Below are 24,180 nucleotides of genomic sequence, written 5' to 3' on the forward strand. Positions count from 1 at the left end.
TTTAATTAAGGGAGAGAACTGTGTTGTAATTAATATGGCAAAATAGGAGATAGATGTGTAAAGCTATCCTTCTTAATTGTTCAGATAATAAACTGATATTCTGTTGTTATGCTCCATTTATCTCTCTCAAGCATGGGGTTAACTAACAGTATTCTTTTCTTAGTGGTGGGGTGCAGTGTTATGTCAGAGAAGTATATTCCAATATATTGCATTGTATTATAATCACTATTTCAATATACTATTTTTTTAAAAAAGAAATACATTAAAATACAGAAGATGTATAGCCCTTCTTGGTCAGAATACACATGTAAGGTCTGAATGAGTTTAGCACAGGGGTGGCCAAACTGTAACTCGGGAGCCACATGTGGCTCTTTCACACATATTGTGTGGCTCTCGGAAGCCACCACTGCCCCATTGGCCAGCTTGGAGAATGCATTTAAAGTTAAAATTGTTTTCTTTCTACTTTCCCTCCCGCCTCCTCCCCTCATCTGTTTGCCTCCCTTCCTTCCTTGTGGCTCTCGAACATCTGATGTTCATGTCTTGTGGTGACATGTGACATTTATTCTATGTGGCTCTTAGGTTAAGCAAGTTTGGCCACCCCTGGTTTAGCATATGTAATGAGGTACATAGCAGATATCTCTGTTAAGTCCTAGGGGAGTTTGTTCCGAGTGTTGTAATACCTTGTAATTCAGTAATTTCCCTTTCTATTCTGTTCCTGAAATTCCTTTACTATTCCTACTTTGAGGTCAGCCATTGAATGTCCTGGAAGGTTAAGCGTTCTCCTACAGGTTTCTCAATCTTGTGATTCCTGATATCAGATTTGTGTCTATTTATCCTTTGGTGTAGAGTTTGTTCTGTTTGCCCTATGTAGCAAACCAAAGGGCATTGTTGCCATTTGATGGCATATACAGTCTTAAAAGATGAGCAAATGAATGAGCCTGAGATGGTAGCTGCTGATGCTAGGTCCTCTGATTGTGTTGTCTGGGTGTATGTGGCAGCAAAGTCGGCATTTTGGTTTATTGCAAGCTCTGGTACCAGTCTCCATGTTCAAATTGGATGTTGCATTATTGTGGGTGAGGAGTTGTTTGAGATTGCTCCCCACTACTTGTGCAAAGTTTGCCCCCCAGTACTTGTGAAAGAGAACTGTCATTGTCCAGTAGATGTCGTAAGTCGCTGATGATGCATTGAACTGTTTTGAGTTAAGAGGTTTATATGACCACTAGTGGTGTTCTATTATTGTCTTTTTTGGGCCTGTCTAATAATTGTTTTTTTCTGGGTACCATTCTGGTTTTGTTAATCTGTTTCTTGACTTCATCTGGTGGACACTTTAGTTCCAAAAAAGGTTTGTTGTACATCTTTCAGATGTGAATCTCTGTCTGTAGGACTGGAGCAGATGTGGCTGTAGGATAGAGCCTGGATGAATACAATGGATCATTTGGTATGTTTAGGATGGTAGCTGGAGTCATGTAGGTATGTCAGTCATTAGGTTTCCAATATAAGGTGGTGTCTATGTGTCCATTATGTACTCTTACAGTAGTGTCCAGAAAATGTATTTCTTGCATAGATCGGTTCACTGTCAGGCTGATGGTGAGGTGAGAGTCATTGAGCGCCTGGTGGGATATATCCAGGGCTTCTTTATCATGTATCCAGACACTAAAAATGTAATCAGTGTAATGTAGGTATAAGAGAGGTATGAGTGAGTGGGAGTCAAGGAAGTGTTGCTCCCCGTCAGCCATAAAGATTTTAGCATATCGTGGGGCCATTCAGGTGTCCATAGCTGTACCATTGATCTAGAGGAAAATAACTTTAAACTATTGTAAAAGATGTCCTATCAAGCAGTTCCTGAAATGTTGAAGATGTTATTAGAGTTACGGATAAATGTTATTAGAGTTACGGATAACCTTGATCCTTGAAATTTTGTGGTTGGCTCCACCTCCTGCAGCAGTCATTTTGTGTCTGTGTCCACTGCCCTGTGTCAAAATTCCAAAGGTGCCAACCAGCTCAAAAAGGTCGGGGACCCCTGCATTAATGCTTTTAACAGTAGCTTTAGGTGAAGCAATAAATATTATCCTTTGCAAATCGCGAATCAAGTTACCATTATAAGCAGAAGTACAAGGACCAGCTGAGAATCTGACAACTCTTAACTGAAGAGTTGCAGCGGTGGGTCAAGTTTATTTATTTAGAACTTCATAGACTTCTATTCTACTCTACTCAACTCATCACAGAACTACAGTTCTTGGGGGAGTCATGAAAAAAGGAAATTGCTGTTAAACCAGTTTAAATCTCTAGCATAGCTATCCAGAGTTGAAAAGTCCCAGTGTATTACTAGGTGAAGCCTTGTCCTTAAACAAATGATCCTGTATCTCCTCCCCCATCAGAAAGAAAAAAACTGGTGGATGCATCTACCCCTTTATTGAAAGCCTTCAAGTGAAGATCCCACAACCTCCCTAGGTAATTTGCTGAACTGACACTAGAGAATTCTTCCCTATAGGTGAGTTGCACTTCAGTCAGTCTGCACTACAGAATCACGGTCTATTCAAAGTGGCTATTAAAGTGCAGAAATTTTTCTGTTACTTAATTTACTACTGCAATAATAATTTTATTATCATGGGGCCACTGCTTGGAATTTCTTCCTCAGGTATCAAAATATCTTGAGCATCTTTGCAATCTGCATCTTTATAGTTTGAAGCTATTACATCTCATCCTATCCTTGAGTGTGAACAATTTTTTGTTTGACTCCTGAGACCTTCCAAAAGGCAGCATATCCCATCATGCAAACTTTACTCCCCTAGTGTAAACAGACCTAGCTCCCCCATCCTGTTCTCATACAAGCTGGATGCAGGATTCTTATAAATCTGAATTATTTTCAACTTTTCAAAAGCTCTGAAATGCCCAGAGCTGAGTACTGAGCAATGTGGTACTATGATTCTTACACTCCTTTTGATGTAATCTAGAATGCCACAGGCCTTTTCATCTCCTAAGTACTTTTTTCAAAGGTTTACCTGGCAAGCCAGTGGCTCTTCATCTGACATTTTATATCCTTCCCACTGTGTATCTATCATTTGGTTCCTACCTACTCCTTTCAAGATCATAGGGAATTTGATTATTTTGTTTTTCCTATATAGGTGTGACTGCCAACTGATTGGTCTAATTTTTATTAACCTAAGATAATTTTTATTAGCCCCCTGCTGCCACAACCCTACCAAATCTTAAACAAGACATGTTAAAACTTTGTCCATTGTTTATTTCCAAAAGGCAGGAAATAGTTCTTAAAAATTGCATGAGGAAAGAGCAATTCTACACATTAATATTATATTTCAGTCAGGAGCTTGTATTCAGTGTCTAGCTTGTAATATACACAAGTACATAACCATTCATCCAAGTGGGCCACTTCCTGGACCATTTGGACAACAGCATGGCTTTTAAGACCGAGTTTTGTTGCCCTTGCTGCAGAGTGTTCTTCCAGTTCTGCTAATACTATATCATGTGGCAGTTTGTATTGTCCACCCCTTCACTGGTGCTGAAATTTGCATTAGCTCTTTCAGAAAGTGGCTACTTATCCTTCCCGTGTAATGTCAGCTATTTACTGTTTATCCAATATGGTTTAAAACAGCTGCAAACACAAGGGAAGGGAGAAGGCAAAACTTTGGCAACATGACACTCCTGTGCTGAAAATCTTTTTTGCATATAGGAAGATGCAATCTGTACAATCTCTGCAATAACTATTTGTGAAAATGTGAAGGAGTCTCACCATGTGACTGCAGCTCCCATCAGGTTCCAAAGGCTGTCTTCAGGAGCAGAGGGACAAAGATAACAAAAGCTTTCCATTGCGTGAATTATGAGTGAAAGAAACTTTTTCCACTGGCAGGGGCAGTTTGACCCTTCAACTTATTGAAAAAAGTTCCAACAGGCTGTTGCCCTGGAGAGCCACTGGTAACAGTTCAGGGGTTACTTGTCTTACACCCGCTGGCAGCACAACAGGAACAGGCTCACCTGTTAGTTTCACCCATGTTGTTGCTGGCCAGCTCTAAGCAGGGCTGCTAGTTCCATGGGGCCACTCAGCTGAGCTTTGATCCATCCCTACACCTTGCGTATATTACTGGGTCACTTAATTGACTTAATTAAATGCACCCATCGACAAAAGCAGTTCAATTAATCAGGTAAACATAATTTCCCCATACATCATAGGGCCTATAATACAGATAATATTTCAGATCAGTTTGGCTGTATTATATGGCATGCTCTGGCATAGCAGTGCTAGGCAGAGCATGCTCATTACTCCCATTCTGCAGACACTCCAGTGGCTACCCATTTGTTACCAAGCTCAATTTAAGATATTGGCTATCACATACAAAACCCTTCATGGCCTTGGCCCCTTTTATTTGTGGAATCACCTTTCTCCCTGTGTTCCATCATGACACTTCGCTCTTGCCAGCAGGAGCTTTTGCAGGTAAAGGTAGTCCCCTGTGCATGCACCAGTCATTTCCGACTCGGGGGTGATGTCGCATCATGACATTTTCATAGCAGACTTCTTACAGGGTGATTTGCCATTGCTTTCCCCAGTCATCTACGCTTTCCCCCAGCAAGGACAAATACGCAAAATCAACAACTGCCTTCCCCATTGAGGTTCCTGCCTTGTAGAATGGCCTGCAGGAGGAGGTCAGGAAAGCTCCCACTCTCCTGGCCTTCCACAAACTGTGCAAAACTGAACTACTCTTGAGGGCCTTTTTGTGCAGGTAATAGGATTGCTTTGTACAAAAAGATTCACAAACTTATTTGGATAAATGATTGAGACTGTCATCTATACTTCTGTGTATAGCGTATTGTAAGTAGGATCCTATTATGTAATTTCTGCACTGCTTTATGTGTCATGTGAATACTTATTCTGTGCTTCAGTTCTTTCTGGTGGTTACAGAGTGCAGACATCTAAAATCTGAATGTAGTAGTTACTGAATGTTCCATTTTGTTGATTGTATTGACCAACTATCTGTAATATGCTTTGAATCCCAGAGAGAAAGGCGGATTGTAAATAACATAAGGTATATAGTCTGATAAACACCAATCTATATTAAGTGCCCTTGTATATGTACATAGATCCAGGTGGGCAGCCGTGTTGGTCTGAAGCAGCTGAACAAAGCAGGAGTCAAGTTTCACCTTTAAGACCAACCAAGTTTCATTTAGAATGTAAGCTTTCGTGTGCTCTCTAAGCACACTTCATCAGACGAGTTCAATTCATCAGATATACCTGATCCCCTCGTCTGATGAAGTGTGCTTAGAGAGCACATGACAGCTTACGTTCTAAATAAAACATGGTTGGTCTTAAAGGTGCAAGTTGACTCCTGCTTTGTTCAACTTGTATATGTACAATATACAGAGATCTATTTGGGGTTTTTTTGTACTTAATTGGATGGGGTTTTGGGGTGGGTGGGTGTGTTTAAAGACATGAAAGATTCCGCTTTGAATAAATCTACAATGGGTTAAGTGAAACAAACTCAGTCCAACTTTCAGATCCCATTAGAGGCGATATGACAGTGGCCTGTAACTGTTCTGCTGCACAGTGCCCATGAAGATACAGAACACAGTAATTCCTGTGTTTTAACAGGGACATTTTCTTGCACTGATTCTGTCAAAGTACAGAGCCACATCATAATCCATATTCAAAGACTATAATTTCAGTAATCCAGTGTTGCATAAGCATTCTAATGCATCAAATTACAAAAACCAAGGCTTTTGAGGAAAACCTGAGAGTTGACAGAAACAGTATTCCCTTTTAAGGACAAAAAAGAAATAAAAATATACCCCTTGAAAAAAATTAGAAAATTACCAGTGGAGATGATATGGGACCCATTTGGTGTGTCTTTCTTCATATGTCACATGAAGGTCAGTTGGGCGGAGCAATAGTTCCAGTCTATAAACAAAGGCCAAGTTACTCTGTAGTTCAGAAGGCCTCTGCCTAACACTCTAGCGAGTCACCACCAGTGGTCATAGGCTTCCCAATCCCCAGGTTCCAGCGGGGGATCCCCCGGTTTTACAGGCTTCTCCCCGCTCCCACAGCCACCATGCACCTCTAGATCTTGGGCAGGTTTAGAAACCTGCGAACAGGTCTGTTTCAAAATGTGTGTGTGTGTGTCTTTAAAGTTGAGCAGGAAGTACTTCATGGAAAGGGTCAGCAGCACAGTCCCTCAGTTTGCTTTGCTTCCGTTTCAGAGCAACTAAGTGTGTGTGTGTGTGTGTGTGAGAGAGAGAGAGAGAGAGAGAGAGCACAGTGTAGCCCCTGCTCTTTTCAGATGTCGTTGTGGAGGAACCAGACCCAGTAAGTGTGTGTATGAGAGAGAGAGAGATGGTTGCCAATCCCCAGGTTTGGAGGCCCTCCCCCCCCCCCGCTTTAAGGTCATCAGAAAGCGGCGGGGGGGGGGAGGAAAATGTCTACTGAGCAATTATTCCCTATGGAGAACGATTCCCATAGGGAGTAATGGGGAATTGATCCACAGGTATCGGGAGCTCTGGGGGGGCTGTTTTTTGAGGTAGAGGCACCAAATTTTCCATATAGCATCTAGTGCCTCTCCCCAAAATACCCCCCAAGTTTCAAAACGATTGGACCAGAGGGTCCAATTCTATGAGCCCCAAAAGATGGTGCCCCTATCCTTAATTATTTCCTGTGGAAGGAAGGCATTTAAAAAGGTGTGCTGTCCCTTTAAATGTGATGGCCAGAACTCCCTTGGAGTTCAATTATGCTTGTCACACCCTTGCTCCTGGCTCCGCCCCCAAAGTCTCCTGGCTCCACCTCCAAAGTTCCCAGATATTTCTTGAATTGGACTTGGCAACCCTAAGTGGTCATGATAAGAAGCAGGTTCATACAGTACATAGTCTGAACCGCTGATAAACTGGTCGGCTAAATCGCCTTGACATGGTGGGCGGGGGCGGGGGGGGACAGTGGAATGAGAGTTCCTTTTCCTGACTAATATACTTCATGAACTGTGGCACAATCAGGGCTGGCCTGATGCCCTGGGGCGCCCTAGGCAGACTTGCTGCCTGGCACCCCCCCAAGGCTCCGCCCTGCAGCTCTGTGCCCCACCCCCCTGGAGCTAAAAGCGGTTGTGCTCCACTTGATCCCTTTCCCCTGGGGCTCGCCGGCTAAAAGTAAGCTTAGTCAACGAGCAGCCCGCACCTGCGTGTTTTGTTAAAAGACAAAATGCACAGGTGCGAGCTGCAAAGCCAGCTAAACTTACTTTTAGCTGGCGAGCAGAGGGAAGGGAGCGAGCGGAGCAGCGCCGCTAAAAGCTGGCGGGCAGGTGAGCAGAGCGCCTGGAGGGGGGCGGGGGGCTGTGGCCCGGAGGGGGCTAGCGGCGGCGGGAGGGGGGAGGGAGGCAAGCTAAGCGCTTGCCTGGGCCACCAAAGTGGGGGCACAAGAGCTCAGTTTGCCACTCCCCGGCTCTTGGCGCCCTAGGCAACCTCCTAGTTTGCCTAGTGGGAGGGCCGGCCCTGGGCACAATTAGCTGGAAAAGGGCAGGAAGCATGGATCTATACACAGAACCATTAAACTTGTGAAGGTTTCTTATAATCACGGTTCATGTTCTCTCCCTTCCCACAATTCAGTAATTCTCTGCAGTGGCTGCCAAATCCAAGGTAAATCCATTTGCATGCCACTGTAAATTGAGGAATAATACAGATGCACAGTGGTGCACAAAAGCACCACATCTGTATGTCCTGACCACAAGCAGGAACCACCATAATAGCAAAAGTAATTTCTAGAGGCTACCACAGGCTCAATGGTAGTTTGAAAAAGCCCACAGCATTATGATAATACAGATTAAGACCATCTAGGCTGCAATGACTTTAGGACTACTTCACTTGCAGCACAAGATAACACAAAATGACAAAGTTTTATTCAAGGTATGAAAGTTAACAGTAGAGAGACAGATGTCGCTGCATAGGTGAACGGCAAATTAGCATTAATGAAGAAGTCTTGAGCTATGCAGAGGCTAAACAGCAATAACAAGCTAAGTTTATATGGTCATTAGGTCTCCATTTGTTTGGATTTAAAGGGGGGAATAGTGAAGCAATAAATATGTCAAAATTGGAGACAAATGTGTAAGGGTATTCTTAATTGTTCAGAGACTTGTTGCACTCCATTTGTCTCCTCTCAATCTGGATCTGTGGACTCTGTTCTAAAACCCTATGCTATGAACAGTTATGTTTGCGGCACCACAGAGTTTCTGAGGAAAATACAATCTTTGATTAACCCTCCAGAGAATACTATTTTAGTCAACATGGATGTGGAATCTCTGTACACTAGCATCCCACACTAAAATGGATTACAAGAAGAAGAGGAGATTGTATTTATATGCTGCCCTTCACTTGGAGTCTCAGAGCAGTTTACAGTCTCCTTCCCCATCCCCTGCCCACAACAGACACCCTGTGAGGTAGGTGGAGCTGAGGGAGCTCTTTCAAGAACTGCTCTTGAGAGAACAGCTCTGAGAGAACGTGGGACTGACTTAAGGTCACACCACCAGGTGCATTTGTAGGAATGGGGAATCAAACCTGGTTCTCTCAGATTAATACTCCTAATCACTACAGCAAACAAGCCATAAGAAATATGATTTCTGACAACAACACAGCTAACTTTTTCATCAAACTATGCCATTTTGTTCTCACCCATAACCACTTCAGATCTGGCAACAAACTATTCTTGCTTGCACGCTGCTTACCCTTAGTCATTTAGTGCTGTGGAGACAGCTGTGGCCAAAGCCATTTTAAAAAACACCTGAAAAGCCAATCAGCTCTCCACTTGCTAGTCAGAAAGCCTGCTGGGTAAAAGTCCACCTGGCCCCATCTACATTTTAAAAACACTTGGGAGGAGGGAGAAGGAGGGAAAAAACACTTGATGGGTGCCAGGAAAGGTGTCAGAAAGCTCCATGTTGCCCATGGGCACCACGTTGGGTACTCCTGCATATCAGATTTTCTTCTGATCAGTTGGCAACTCTAGGAAAGTAAAGCTTATGATTATTAAACACTCTGTGAGAGTTTTTACTAATATATTGAAAAACAATGTTTAACCACAGTATATTCACATATTAATCAAGAAGTATTTTACAGTCCATTTTAAAGACGATGTGCAATATTCTTTCTTTGCTTGTAGGACTTCCTGAAGTCCAGTAATTCCCAAGCAGGTGTGGCTGCAACTGGACCACTGCTTCCTTCCACTTTCGGAATCAATCCTTCCTCAGGCAGCTCATCAAGGGACTGGCATATCATAAAATAAAATTTAACTTCACAGTATATTAAATTACATTTTCTCTAGAGTCTTATTCAAGGTACCCCACAGTAAAGGCTTGTCAGAAAAACAACATCACTAAATCATTGTAAATGAGCATGGTGGGGGAGACTTATTTACCATGCTGGCAGGAAGGATTATTTCTTGTTTAAGTCCATCTTAGTAGGTGCATGGCTGTATAAGTGTTACGGCAATCTAGTTCTAACAGCTCTATGCACAAAAAAAGTTTCCAAACATGGTTGTGCAAACAAGACGTGGACGAACTTGAACATACCCACTTCCACCTAGTCCCTGGATCCTAGATACATAAGCAAACTGAAAATTGTCTGAAATGTTTCCTGTTCTCCTGCTGCATCACAATATGCATTTATGTACTTTTTCATTGCTGTGCCAAATGCACTAGAAATACGTGTGTGTCTGTCCTGAATGGTGAATAAAAAGATAGTTAAGATGGAATGTAAGCCACCTGGTATTCTCCTTTAGATGTTCTTGTTCGTTTCTTTGCTTCTTGAACTCAGCAGCAGCTTTTAGTGTTTCCATTGCTACTAAGGGGAAGGAGTCAAGCCCAATCCAAGGCAAGGCACTTCTCTCAGCCATGACCCTCCATCATAGTTGCCATCACTGCTGGGGGGGTGCCAGTGACTTTCCAGACCAGCAACAGGCTAGAGAACCTGCTGCACTTGCTTATCTGTGTAGTCTTGCCTAGCTACTGATTTTATTGAGCTTTTATATGTGTGATTTACTAGTATTTGTAATGCTACTATATAGTTTTGTATCTCATATGCCTTCATCCTTGTTCTTTGACATATGTAGTTTTTATTTTCCTTTTACAGAACTGAGACAGGGACTTGCCTAAAATCAGGCCCAAATGTGGCATGCTGCCTACTGCATCATGGCAATGTTTTGCAGTCTTTTGGAATCTCCTTGTGTTCAGAAGGCTAAAAATATCCCAAGTTTAGCACTGCATAGCTCTCATACTGAAATGCTGCCAGTCCTGAATAAACAGGCAGCATGGAAGAAACCTATGTGGTCAGTAGGTTTGCCGCGCTGTTTATGTTTTTCATTTGGCACCTCTCTCCATGCCCTAATGGACTGCTTGTCCTTCTGGAAAAGGACTTGTCCTCCTGACTCTGAATGATTGTTTTATTTTGCAATCTTGGCTCGTAAGAGGGAAAGGCTTCTGGCAGACAAGCTTCTGCAAATACTTTTTTCCTCCTGTAATTTCACAGATGGCAGCTCAGCAAAGCAAACGACTTGGGAAGGGGGACACCGCGTTCCCACAATAGCCTATTGGGCGGGGAAGATCCCAGCAAATGTGACGAGTCATATGATATTGAGGTAAACAAAATTGTTGTTGTTCTGGACTGTTGTTATGAGGCCCTTTTTATTAGCCAGCCAGAAAGGGAGGAGTAGGGCCAAATCCAGAGCTGTGGCAAATATAAGAATGCTGAACTGTCCTTTCTTGCATCAGAGCTGCAGAGAACATGTTTTTCTGAGAGTGGAAGGGAATGTCATTTCGTAAGAACAAATCAGGGGCTTGACTTGAGTTAACCAACAATGACCTCTGTTTTCTTATCCACAGCTTTAAGCAAACCACTGTGTACAACCAGTATGACAGCTTCAAATAAGAATTTAGGAAGGTCTTTTTCTTTTTTTTTCATGGTATTTGAAGGTGTTATTGACTAAGTAACAGCTGTGCGTTCTGAGATCCTTTTCCTGGAAAACTGAGTTTGAAAGTGATCAAAAGTAAACAAATGAATGTTTGTTTGGATAAAGGTTTCAAAGCAGGCATGTCATAAAATAGGAATTCTGTCCACCAGTAATCTTTCATAACTGTTATGGTGCTGCTAATTTTGTGCAGATAGATAAAGCCTTTTAGGGATATTGCATACTAAGCCAGACAGCCTGCTAGAGACATTGTCTTCCGTGTGTCTTTGTGCATGTTTCTGTGTTAGCGTTCTCATGCTGCACTGCTATAGAGGAGCTAGTGTAACTTTATGGCCAGGAGTGTTAGCAGTCAGTGGAAATCAGGACTGCTGAGAGAAAGGGCCTTGTAATTGGGCATATTATGTGATTTCATATGATGTTTGGGTTGGGTCTGGTGATATGATATCAGATTAGGTATGGGGGTACATCACAGTGAATTTGTCTTGATGCTCTTCAGAACTCTTGACACCCTTGGGAAAAAATTGCTTGCAATGATACTTGCAAAAAAACTTCTATTTTTATTTTTTCCTGAAACATTTACCAGAGATGAAGATGAAGTGGTGATGATGGAATTCAGGACTTGTCTGGAGTTGTATTTTGCAGCACAGAGTAACATTTTGCAATATACAAATAACAGAGAATAAACTGACATCTTTAACAAAAAACAATATATGTCTTTGGTTTGTTATTTTTATATTGCAGAACGAGAACAATTTTGCTTTTGCGCAAAATAAAAAATGAAAAAAGAATAAAGTATGTATGAAATTCACTGTCACAACAACATTTGGTGATGCCTCTAGTTAGTGATGTAAGTTAGATGGCTTAAAAAGTGATGTAAGTTAGATGGCTTAAAAAGAATTGGTCAAGTTCCTGGAGCATAGTTGTTTACAGCTATCATCCATGATAGATCAATGAAACCTATCAGGCCCGTGAGGGTTCCTATCAGGCCTGGGAGCAAGTCTGCTTGCTTCTCCCTCTCTCATTCTTCTTTATGTGTCACAGCTCACTTTGCCGAGCTTGCTCAATTGCACAGGAGTTAGAGAGCAAAGCCTCTATTTTCTCCATTGGCTGAGGCTCCTCCCTTGGGGAGGAGGAAGAGCTTACTTTGCCAGGCTTTCTCAATTGCACAGCAGATCTACTGAGCCAAGCCTTTTTTCCATTTACTGGCTGAGGCTCTGCCCCCTCCATCCCCTGGAGAGGGAGGGAAAGAGTCATAGCTTCCTTTGTCCAGTTCCCTTGATCACATGGGAGAGATATAAAGGCTTTAATTGTATTTGTTTGTGTCTTTTATAAAGTTTGTATATCTGCTACCTGGCATTAGGTTTTATAACAAACATGGCCCAGCTCGCAAGGTCTTATTTACATCAGATCTAGCCCTCATAACAAATAAATTTGACACCCCTCCTGTACTCAGCCTGGACCTAGAGCCAATGGGGCTTTCCCTGGTTCTGGACACCCCCTGACCCACCCCTTGGCCTCCTTTAAAGAAGCTTGCTTCAATACTTCTTGGGCGTAGTGAGGCTGGAACTGCCTATCTCCTTTTTCATCCCACCAGGTGCTCTCCCCTGGATCTGTCCTCCCTGCCTAGACCTTCCCTCTATTGGACTGGGCCACATCCTGCCTCCTTTATTGTTGCTACACCCCCCAGGATTATTTGGGCCTGGATGAGGCCTTGTGGTATTGCTGGGTGGCTGTACAGCCTCCATGTCAAGAGTCACCTCCACTGTATTCCTCTTGCCATGCTTTTTGTACTGTAACCATTTTGCCTGGGTGCATTCTTACTTAGCTCATCTCTCTGCATGCTTATCTTGGGAACGTATTAGTCAAGCTATTTCCACCAGCCTCTCTAAGGTCAGGTGCTACGGAAGCATAGATTAGACACCTGGACTCTTAAACTTGGGGTGGGAGGGGGTCCCACCAAAACCCCGGTTCCTGCTCTGCTTTTGCTGAGCTTGCTCTTGAAAATGTAACGGTTGGGGCGAGGGGTTAAAGGAGAGTCCCTGGGCTAAGACGTCAGTCTTAGCAAAGATGGTGTACTGCCTTAGGATGCTTATGGAATAAACTGCTGAACTATTGGACTGTGTTATTCCTTGACTCAAAGTCTTGACATTCCAGCCACGTTGGTAAGTGTGGGCCTCTGGATGCCACCTCCAGGCAGGTAGGGTTTGGATGGAGAAATATAAAGCCTTTTGTTGTCATTATATTGATGACAATCTACTTTAAAATTGCTAATGATTTCTCCCAAGGACTTCACATAAAGATTAAAACCTGGAGGTCCTCAGGACAAATCCCCTGCTGATGACAACTAGTCTCCTACAGCAACCTGAGCCATGTCTCCATGGGTGGACAATTTTACTTGCCCTCCCATCACATACACCCTGTCTTATGGAGGCATTCAAGGGTTTGGGTCCTACAATAAATGTCCAATAATAGAATGCATTTGTGTCAGTAAAACAGGATTTCTGTGTCTTCTCCCTCCTGCTGCAATCCAAAGTGCTCCAAATGCTCAGAAGTAGCTGGATGGAGGAATTGGGGAGTTGCAGCAGGAGCAGGGCAATAAAAAATAACCCCTTTCTGTTAACAGAACTTTACCATGGCATCCAAACCAAGGTGATGTGTCACAGGAGTTTAATAATTTTTACTCTCCGGTTGAGAATGTTCTGAGAGATTATTTTAAGCATTTGACATTCCTTATCCAAACAATGCAAAGTATAGCAAGGCTCTTCTGTGTCCCTGTCCTTGCCATCACAAAAAGCTGAGTATGTTTCCTTGATGTCACTAGGTAATATATTATATATTACTCCAGAAAGGAACTAAAGGCGAAACCTGGGGTCCTTGCCTTGGGATTAGCCTCAGTCATCACGTAAAGTAGTGCTCAAATGAGTTATCATTGGCCCATTGCCTGGGCTTAGCACAGACTACAGTACATAATTTTTAGCTTCAAGGTAACCCTCTGAACTAACAGCTCCCAAGGCCAACTGATGGGCTTCCTGATGGCCCTGCAGGGATTTGAATGTCAATCTTGTGATGCAAGGTTCTTGGGTGAGGGACCCTGGCATTCAAAGTATGGCTGCTAACCATCACCAGAACCATGCCAGCTGATCTGAAGAAGGAGCTGCAAGTCCCTCAGGGAGGGACGGTGGCTCAGTGGTAGAGCATCTGCTTGGGAAGCAGAAGGTCCCAGGTTCAATCCCCGGCATCTCCAAAAAAGGGTGCAGGCAAATAGGTGTGAAAAACCTCAGCTTGAGACCCTGGAGAGCCGCTGCCAGTCTGGGAAGACAATACTGACTTTGATGGACCAAGGGTCTGATTCAGTATAAGGCAGCTTCATATGTTCATATGTTCAAGTACATAACCCAGCTTTTGCACTGCAGTTGGGTAATGCAAAGGTGGTTGCGTATAGCAAGGCTGTTATCTGCCAGGCCCAAGCAGACACAGCAGCCTGTTAAACAGGGAACCAATGAAACTTCACATTGTGTTATGAAGCTACCATGATCAATTCTGTTCTCAAGGAGAATTAAGCTGACGGTGCTTTTTATGTTTTTTGGGGCAACCTATTAAATACTGGGTTCGATATGCAGACAGATGCTAGTCATAGTGGTCAACTCGTTTTATTGAGTGATTTCAGTAAGAACCTACATGCAATGCTCAGGCCTCAGCCTGGTTATATACACCAAAACTCCTCCTGCTCCCAAAACTATTGGAGGGTTTGAACTTCCCTCCTGCTCCCTAATGGCTACCAGCAACTGCAAGTCTAATTGGTATCCTTTTATCCATTTTAACCTGACTGCTCAGCAATTTCATTGAATGCCCACGAGTTCTTGTATTGTGAGAAAGAGAGAAAAGTACTTCTTTCTCTACTTTCTCCATCCCATGCATAATCTTGTAAACCTCTATCATGTCACTCCGCAGTTGACATTTCTCCAGGCTAAAGAGCCCCAAGCATTTTAACCTTTCTTCATAGGGAAAGTGTTCCAAACCTTTAATCATTCTAGTTGCCCTTTTCTTCACTTTTTCCAATGCTATAATATCCTTTTTGAGATGCGGTGACCAGACTTGTACACAGTGTTCCAAATGAGACCACACCATCGATTTATACAAGGGCATTATGATACTGGCTGATTTGTTTTCAGTTCTCTTCCTAATAATTCCCAGCATGGCGTTGGCGTTTTTTATTGCAATCGCACACTGTCTTGATGTTTTCAGTGAGTTATCTATCTCTTGGTCAGTCTCTGCCAGTTCACAACCCATCAACTTGTATTTGTAGCTGGGATTCTTGGCCCCAAAGTGCATTACTTTGCACTTGGCCACATTGAACCTCATCTGCCATGTTGACACCCACTCACCCAGCCTCAACAGATCCCTTTGGAGTGCCTCACAATCCTCTCTGGTTCTCACCACCCTGAACAATTTAGTGTCATCTGCAAACTTGGCCACTTCACTGCTTACTCCCAATTCCAGATCATTAATGAACAAGTTAAAGAGCATGGGACCCAGTACTGAGCCCTCCGGCACCCCACTGCTTACTGTCCTCCACTGCGAAGACTGCCCATTTATACTCACTTTCTGCTTCCTATTACTCAGCCAGTTTTTGATCCACAAGAGGACCTGTCCTTTTACTCCATGACTCTCGAGCTTACTAAGGAGCCTTTGATGAGGAACTTTATCAAAAGCTTTCTGGAAGTCAAGGTAAACAACATCTATTGGGTCCCCTTTGTACACATGTTTGTTCACCCCCTCAAAGAACTGTAACAGGTTAGTGAGGCAAGATCTTCCCTTACAGAACCCATGCTGAGTATTCCTCAATAACTTATGTTCATCAATGTGCCTTCTCATTCTGTCCTTGATAATGCTTTCTACCAACTTTCCCAGTATTGAAGTCAGACTGACTGGCCTGTAATTTCCTGGATCTCCTCTGGAACCCTTTTTAAAGATGGGGGTGACATTTGCTACCTTCCAGTCCTCAGGAACAGAGGCAGATTTCAATGAAAGATTATATCTTTTTGTCAGGAGATCCACAAGTTCAACTTTGAGTTATTTCAGAACTCTTGGATGTATGCCATCTGGACCTGGTGACTTATTAGTTTTTAATTCATCAATCAGTTGTAGGACCTTCTCTCTTGTCACCTCAATTTGACTCAGGTTTTTCAACACCCCTTCCAAAATTAGCGGTTCTGGAGCGGGCAAACACTTCTCATCTTCCACAGTGAAGACTGGGGTAAAAAATGCATTCAGCTTCTCAGCTGTTTCCCTATCCTCCTTCAGTAATCCTTTATTCCTTGGTCATCCAAGGGCCCCACTGCCTCCCTGGCTGGTTTCCTGCTTCTAATATATTTGGAGAAATTTTTATTGTTGGTCTTTATGTTTTTTGCAATATGCTCCTTATAGTCCCTTTTTGCCTGCCTGATCACAGTCTTGCATTTGATTTGTCACAGCCTGTGTTCCCTTTTATCAATTTCACTTGGACTAGCTTTCCACCATTTAAAGGAGTTCTTTTTACCTTTTACAGCTTACATTACTTTGTTTGTTAACCATGCAGGCCTTTTCTTATACCTGTTTGTGCCTTTCCTAACTTGTGGTATATATTTTATCTGAGCTTCTAGGATTGTAGTTTTAAATAGCCTCCAAGCTTTCCCAAGGATTTTGACTGTATTTACCTTTCCTTTCAGTTTCCTCTTCACATGCCTCCTCATCTCAGAGAATTTACCCCTTTTAAAGTTAAACATGGTTGTGCTGGTCTTTTGGGGCAACTCCCTATTTATACCAATGGTGAAATCAATAACATTATCGTCACTGCTCCCAAGCAGTGCGATCACCTTTACATCTCTCACCAAGTCTTGGGCATTACTTTGGACCAAATCCAGGATCGCCCCACCCCTGATAGGTTCTGTGACCATCTGCTCCATAGCACAGTCCTTCAAGGTGGAGCCCCTGGGGTCCTGGCCCCTGACTTCCTGATAATAGCAGCAAATAGATGCCTGTGTCTGATGTAGCAGCGGTTGGACAGCTGGAAAGAAGGAAGGCTGTGTGGAAGGCGAGGGAAGGACAAGGTCTCTCCTTCCCGGCACAAATGCACCTTGTCCTTTGGAGGAAGGGGATGGGAGCGAGGGCAGCTGCTGACATTGCTTTCCTGAACAGCTTCCAGAAATGGTGCTAGGAGCCAAGGTTGGTGCCACTAACTTTATTTTCTTGTTTTTCATGTTGCACCGGCATCCTGCCCCTGCCTTCCCTGTTCTGCTCCACCTGCCATCGCCCAATCCAATTCATGTTTGGGGGAGCATCGGAGCCACTGGAGCTGTGCCCACCATGCATACTGCCTCCTCCTCCTCTCCCTGGCCCACTGGCTGGGGTGGTTGGAAAGGGAGAAAGCATCACAAATTGAACACTGTTAAATCCAGAGTCAAGATCTACCATGTTAGCATCCAGCCCTGAAGCAATGCTAACTAATTACGTATCTATGTCAAAGGTGTGATGTGTACCAATGAACTTATGTGACCTAGTATAAAGTGATACAGATCCTGAAAAATGTAAATGATACTGAGTCATTTTGTGCACACAAAGGCAATGTTCATCTGAAAGTAGAGGTGAACTGAAACCTGGTAGAAAAGTTACTGGGTGGTTCACTTCTTAGGGTATGCATGCTTTTGTGACTAATATCCACTATCAGTGGTCTAGTGATTGGGAAGGGGTAATGATAGGGCAGCTTTTAATGTGATCCATGTAAGCACTTCTCCTAGTTCTACTGTAATTCAAGCACTTTCCATTACCAGAATTCATAACAAATTGTATCAGTTCTCATTTCAGTCTTGCTTTTGTCAATACATCACTTGAAACCAGGAAAGACAGTTCAGAGTAGAAATAAAAATGTAGAATAGTATTTATTATTTAAGGTGTATCTTCAAGGTTATCTATCAGGGTGTGTCTTATTTTTTCCGTGAGGCTTGTGCTTTCCTTTTGGTCTTTGATATACGGTTCCCCTCTCTTTTGTTTTTGCTGTCAGAAACTAGACCAACATGATTTTCGGGAGGAGGGGTGGTATGAGCTTTTGGGATTGTTTGATGGAGGTTTGACATTCAAAAGCTCATACTCAAAAGCTCATACCCTGAACAACAGCCTCGCTAGCTTCATGTACAAAAAGTGAAGATACTCCACAGTTCTTTTTAAGAACAGGTCATAAGACAGTCGAATCATATCTCAGTATAGTCTGTTGACAAAGAGTGTCCAAAATATGGCCAGCCAAAGATTAGAAATAAAGCATACTAATGAGAATTTTCCACTATTGTTTATCCAAACCATATAGACAACAGATGGCTAAAAGTACATACGGCTGAAAGTAATGTCATGGATTTGTTTACTAATAATTTGTGTTTGTGGCTACACACATTCCATAGCAGTGATTTTCATAAATTGGGTATGTGTTTCATGAAGCACTTCCTTCAATTGGTCTTGGTTGACCCCCCCTATCCATCAGTTTCATTGGATGATCCCTAATTCCAGTATTTCATGAGATAGCATAATTCTTCTCTGTTCACTCTCTCCGCAGCATTCATAATTATGTTAACTTCTACCATAACTACATCTCCTGTTTGGTGTAGTGGTTAAGTGCGTGGACTCTTATCTGGGAGAACCAGGTTTGATTCCCCACTCCTCCACTTGCAGCTGCTGGAATGGCCTTGGGTCAGCCATAGCTCTCGCAGAGGTTGTCCTTGAAAGGGCAGCTGCGGTGAAAGCCCTCTCAGCCCCACCCACCTCACAGGGTGTCTGTTGTGGGGGGAGAAGATATAGGAGATTGTAAGCCGCTCTGAGTCTCTGATCCAGAGAGAAGGGCGGGGTATAAATCTGCAATTCATCGTCTTCTCATTTTTAAAACTTAAAAGACCCACCTTAACTTTTTTCCCCATAAGGAAGATACTATAGGCATAGGAATATTTTAGCCACATTTTCCTGTATTTTCTCCAGCTTGCAAATAACATTTTGAGATAGGGCTACCGGAGGTATTCAAAGTTTAACCAGTGTGGGGGCACCATAATCTATATAATTGCCTTAGGACAGCACTTTTAAAATTCTACTTCTTCTCATGATAATTTCTGATGTTGAGTTTCTTTTTATTTTAATAGCATGTAGGGCTGATGCTTGCTATGAGCCTTTTCAGTTTTAATCTAAATGGATAGATGGTTGAGGACCCAGCATTGAGTTTGTGGTTAGAGCTTTTTATTTAAGTATGTATCATGTCCCACCCACTTAAACAGAATTCTACTCGTTGTTCAGGGTATGAGCTTTTGAGTATGAGCTTTTGAATGTCAGACCTCCATCAAACAATCCCAAAAGCTCATACCTCCCCCCCAATCATGTTGGTCTCTTAAATTGCTACTGGACTCAATTCTAGCTGTTTTGCTGAAGCCCAACACAGCAACCCTCTGAAACAACAGAGAAGTGTTACTGAAAATGCAACCCTATATATAGTGCTTCCCTTATTAATGTCATTGTCTAGTTTCTGACAACAAAACCAAAAGAGAGGGGAACCGTATATCAAAGAACAAAAGGAAAGCACAAGCCTCACGGAAAAACAGGCTGCACAGTAAATAATAAACAAAAATAATAGCAAGAGGGTTTCTCAATTTCTGTGAGGGAACAATCCCACCTTTATACAAAATCCAAAACAATGCAGACTCAATTAGAAAGCATATACAGTCCATACAAAAATTAATTCTCTTAGAATGGAACTCCCGTTCCTCATATTGAATCTCTGTGGAAATGCTTCTGGTGTTGCCAAGTTCTCAATGGGCCAGGCACACAGTCTCATTGAAAACTGACGGAACACTAGCCAAATTCCTGTTTCCAACAAAGGCTTCCTCAGGCTTGCGTGCTCCTTGGACTCATTTTACAAAAATACAAACGCTCCAAGTCATGCATGGAAGCTGGTGTCAATTGACTCTCCTCCCTGAATGGTATCAATTGCACTGGAGGACCCCCTGGCCTGCACCCTAGGCAGCCACCTAGGACTGCCTAGTGGATGGGCTGCCTCTGATAATAGCAGCACATAATGCAGCACGGTTACATATTAGCAGTGCCTTACTGGCCACTTGCAATCCCTGCCATAATGAAGATCAACCTAGTCACTGCTACTGAAAGATGTGACAGGGTGGCCAGGTCCCTCCTGGCAACCTTTTTTTTGACATCTTCTGGGCATGGTGTATGTCCGTGATTCTCTTTGCTTGTGCATCTTCTGGGCATGGAGCAGTGTCACTGGGGGGGGGGCAATATTTGTGAGTTTCCTGCACTTTGCAGGGGGTTAAACTGGATCAGTGGCTCCCAACCTTTTTGGCTCTAGGGACTGGTTTCATGGAAGACAATTTTTCCAGAGACCAGTGGGGGTCGGTGCTGGGGTTTTTGCCAGCCCAAGCTGCCCCCCATGCCCCTTCCCTGCCCCCATGGGGGTCTTTAAATGGGGGGAAACGGGCTGTTTCTGCCACCTCGCTAGGTGGCCAGGTAGCAGAAGGCAAATCTGCCTCCCCTTTAAAGACTCCCACCTGAGGCTGCACTGCCTCTTTTGTCTGCCCAAGTCCCAGGTGGGTGGGGGCGGTGCAGCATCTCTGCCTTGCTCCGCAGCCTGGTTGCTAGCAGGCCACGGACAAGTACTGGTCTGCAGCCCAGTGGTTGGGGACCCCTGGACTAGATGATCCTGGAGGTCCCTTCCAAGTCTACGATTCTGTGGTGGGGGGTGAGGGAACTTACTGGAGAAAGAGAAAGGCCTTGGCCTTGTTGCTGGTGTCACTCAGAAAATAACATCATCATACAGTCATGGGTGGTGCTCTGGTATCTGGGCAAAAAATCTATGGTAAAACTGGCTTCTACCATAGAGTTTTTGTCCAGATACCAGAGCGTCACCCAGACATTGCTGGCATGGTATCCCTTCCTGTGCAATGTCGGTAATGAAGCCTAGGCCTTCTCCTTTCTCCTGGCAAATCCTCCCCCCACCAGCCAGTTGATGGGCAGCTGGGGGAACAGCCTGGTGGCAGGGGACCTCTTCCTCCACCAGAGGGTCTGGAAGGAGCTGTGAAAGCATGGAGCCATCACAGGGGCTGTTCTGGTAGCATTCACATGAATAAAACAGTTCAGAAAGAAACATAGATGTCTCTGCTGTCTTCTGATATTAATTTAGAGGCAACAGAACAGAGTTTAAAGTGTATTTAGTGTTTCTCAAAATGTTTCTGTATAAATTAACTACTTTTTTCTTTACAGTTAAGGCTATACTTGCTGCCTGCATATTTTTCTTTATAGAAATCTAATAACTCTTAACATTTCATCTAAAACCTCCAAGCCATATAGATTTTTTAAATGCATTCAAATAGCCAGTGCTTGTACTCACCTGTTATTCCTTGACTTCCCATAGTATGTAAGAAGAGATAAAGCAGTATCAGGACATGTACTATGCTGATTACACGTTGTGTAATCCTAAACAAGCCCCTATGGAAATTTGCCAAATACAGAGAAAAGAAGTATAGGAATGGGAGGGCAGGTCACCCTGAATCATTGTGATACTCCAGTGAGCTCTTTGTCAAAGTAAAAGGTTTCAGGGAGAGATCTAATAAAAAAGGATCTTAGTTTAATGGACACACTGAACATTGTGCGGTACAATACTACAATTATATTAAGGGATAATCAATCTATTAATTTGTGAATGCAGGAATATAATAATTCATGTGTAAGAAGAGAATGGCACAGAGCGTAGTCACTCAGAATTAAAAGTCTGTAGAGGTCAATTGCATTCCATCACTAATTTTGTCTGGAAAGAAAATCCCAGTAATCACCTCCCAAAAGTGTTCTCATGATGCCAACTGTAAATACCCCAAAAGCATGAGCTAAATAAATAAATAAAGGGACCCTTTTTTTAGCATATGTACCGCAGTCATGAGTTTTTTTCTCTCCTTCCCCTGAAGTAGGATTGCGTATTTCTTTTTAAAAAATACCCTCTATAATGAGTTAGTCACAACTTTATAATGAGTCCCTTGACCAAGGAATAATTGCTCTTTGGACCACTTGATGGGATGCATGCTGTACTTGTTAGACATGCTGATAATTTTCTGAGTATGTTCCAAAGTGAATAGATTGAAATGAATAATCATTTTGTTTATATGGGATTCTAAACTGGGTGTCCTGACCTGGATAACCCAAGCTAGCCTGATCTTGTCAGATCTTGGAATTAAGCAAGGTTGGCCCTGGTTAGTAGGAATGGGCATGAACCAGGAAAATGGTGGTTTGTGTTGGTTCATAGTTTGTTTTGATTGCACAAACTGACACAAACCATTTTCCTGGACCAATTTGTGGTTCATTTGGTTCAGGAGCTGGTAGAACAGCTTCCTCATGAATTAGAGATGTCAAACTCACCAGAGCCTTCAGCAGGCTCTCATCCATGTGCCCTCCAAGTTTGGCAAATATTGGATTTGGGATGTCTGAGTTATAGCCCCCCAAAGCAGGTGTCCCCAGGAAAGCTCTACTTCAGCTCTAGCTTCAGGTTGGGTCCCTGAAACTACAGCAAGGAACACCTTCCCAGCCAGGAAAAAATTGTCCCATTGTATGGGGAAAAAAGGAGTCCCTCAAAGTCTTCCTAACTCAACCACTCAGCAAATAATTCTTCTGCTCTCATGACAACTAACTTCTCACTTTTTGCTGCAAAGTGAAAGCAGCTGTGGTATTATATCTGCTGCCATAGAGCAGAATGAGAGCTCCATGGTTAGCTCCCAGAGCTGCCAATCAAGCTATTGACTACTGCTTTGGGTGTTTTTAGGGCTCTCCACAAGTCCATCCCCAGTGTTGCCTAGGAATTGATTGAATCAGTGCCAGGCTGTCTAGAAATCAACTGCAAAAATGAACCACCCACTCCATGGAAAAAAAATGGTTCGTTTTTTGGGTTCAGGAATGATACAACAAAATAAACTGGTTCAAAACCAGTCCAGTCTCTGCTCAAATCAAGGTTCATTTTTCTGTTTGTGCCCATCTCTACTGGTTAGTATTTGGATGAGAGACCATCAAGCCAGTCCAGGGTTGCAGTGCAAAAGCAGGCAATGGCAAACCACCTCTGAATGTCTCTTGCCTCAAAAACCCCACAGGTCTTAAGCTGTGACTTGATGGCAAAAGAAAAAAAAACCTGAATGAAGGTACTGAAGTACACAGGGGTGTCAAACTCATTTGTTATGAGGGCCAGATCTGACATAAATGAGACCTTGTTAGGCCGGCCCATGTGTGTCATAAAATGTAATGCCAGGAAGCAGAGATACTAACTTTATAAAAGAAACAGGTTCTTTCTTTCTTTCCAAAAAATGTGCTTTCTTTGTATCTCATGGAATCGAGGGAACTGGGCAAAGGAAGCTCTGGCTCTTTCCCTCCCTCCCCAGGAGACAAGGAGGGAAAGCCTCAGCCTATAGTAGGAAAATAGGCTTGGTGCAGTAGCTCTGCTGTGCGATTGAGAGAGTCTGGCAAAGCAAGCTCTCCCTCCCTGCCTTACTCTCCAAGGAAGGAGCCTCAGCCAATAGAGAAAATAGTGGCTTTTCTCTGTAGCTGCTGTGCAATTGAGCCAGCCTGGCAAAGCAAGCTGTGATGCAGAAGGAAAAGAGAAAGAGGGAGAAGGAAGCAGACTTGCTCAAGGGCTTGATAGGAGCCCTCCGGGGACCTGATTTGGCCCCTGGCCACATGGCCGACACCCCTGACTTAAATAATACCATAAGCACATGTGCTGTTACTACCTAGTGCCATGTTGTTTGGCAAGCATCTTTTGAAGGCTTGACATTGCAGGAACTCATACAATGTCTGATTTTCAGTACTTAATGGTGATGTTTTATGTGTGTGTTTGTCATGTCTGTCTCTTAGCAGCCTGGCTGAAATTAGCTGAGTGAGAGAAAGAAAAACATTCTAGTCTGTTCAGCTTCCAGGTTCCGCAGTCTAGTTTTCATAGAGTACTATCAGACCCAGACTTTTAAACTTTTTAATTCTGGCGAATTCTCATTGGTGACACCTTCTTTAGCATGAGTTGGGATGAAATACAGTTCAGTTTTTCCTTGGTTACTTGTAAGTATTCAGAAGAGGGAAGGAAGTATCTTCCGAACTTTTGGACTGCTTAGTAACTGAGGGACAGATTATGGCTAGTAAAATTAGCCATCCATGGCTTGGTTCTTATGTTCTTTCTAATGCACTACTTGGAT

General features: G+C 43.2%; 1 protein-coding gene across 2 annotated transcripts in view; it reads left to right on the top strand.

Annotated features, from left to right (window-relative positions):
* ARSG (arylsulfatase G) overlaps positions 1 to 24,180 on the top strand; it is a 139,256-nt gene that overhangs the window by 93,644 nt on the left and 21,432 nt on the right. For both annotated transcript variants that reach the window (XM_060253080.1, XM_060253081.1), the window contains exon 9: positions 10,504 to 10,612. In XM_060253080.1, the coding sequence (XP_060109063.1) occupies positions 10,504 to 10,612 (109 nt within the window). The remainder of the gene's footprint in view (positions 1 to 10,503; positions 10,613 to 24,180) is intronic.

This window comes from Heteronotia binoei, chromosome 13, assembly GCF_032191835.1.
Source record: "Heteronotia binoei isolate CCM8104 ecotype False Entrance Well chromosome 13, APGP_CSIRO_Hbin_v1, whole genome shotgun sequence".
Taxonomy (NCBI): Eukaryota; Metazoa; Chordata; class Lepidosauria; order Squamata; family Gekkonidae; genus Heteronotia; species Heteronotia binoei.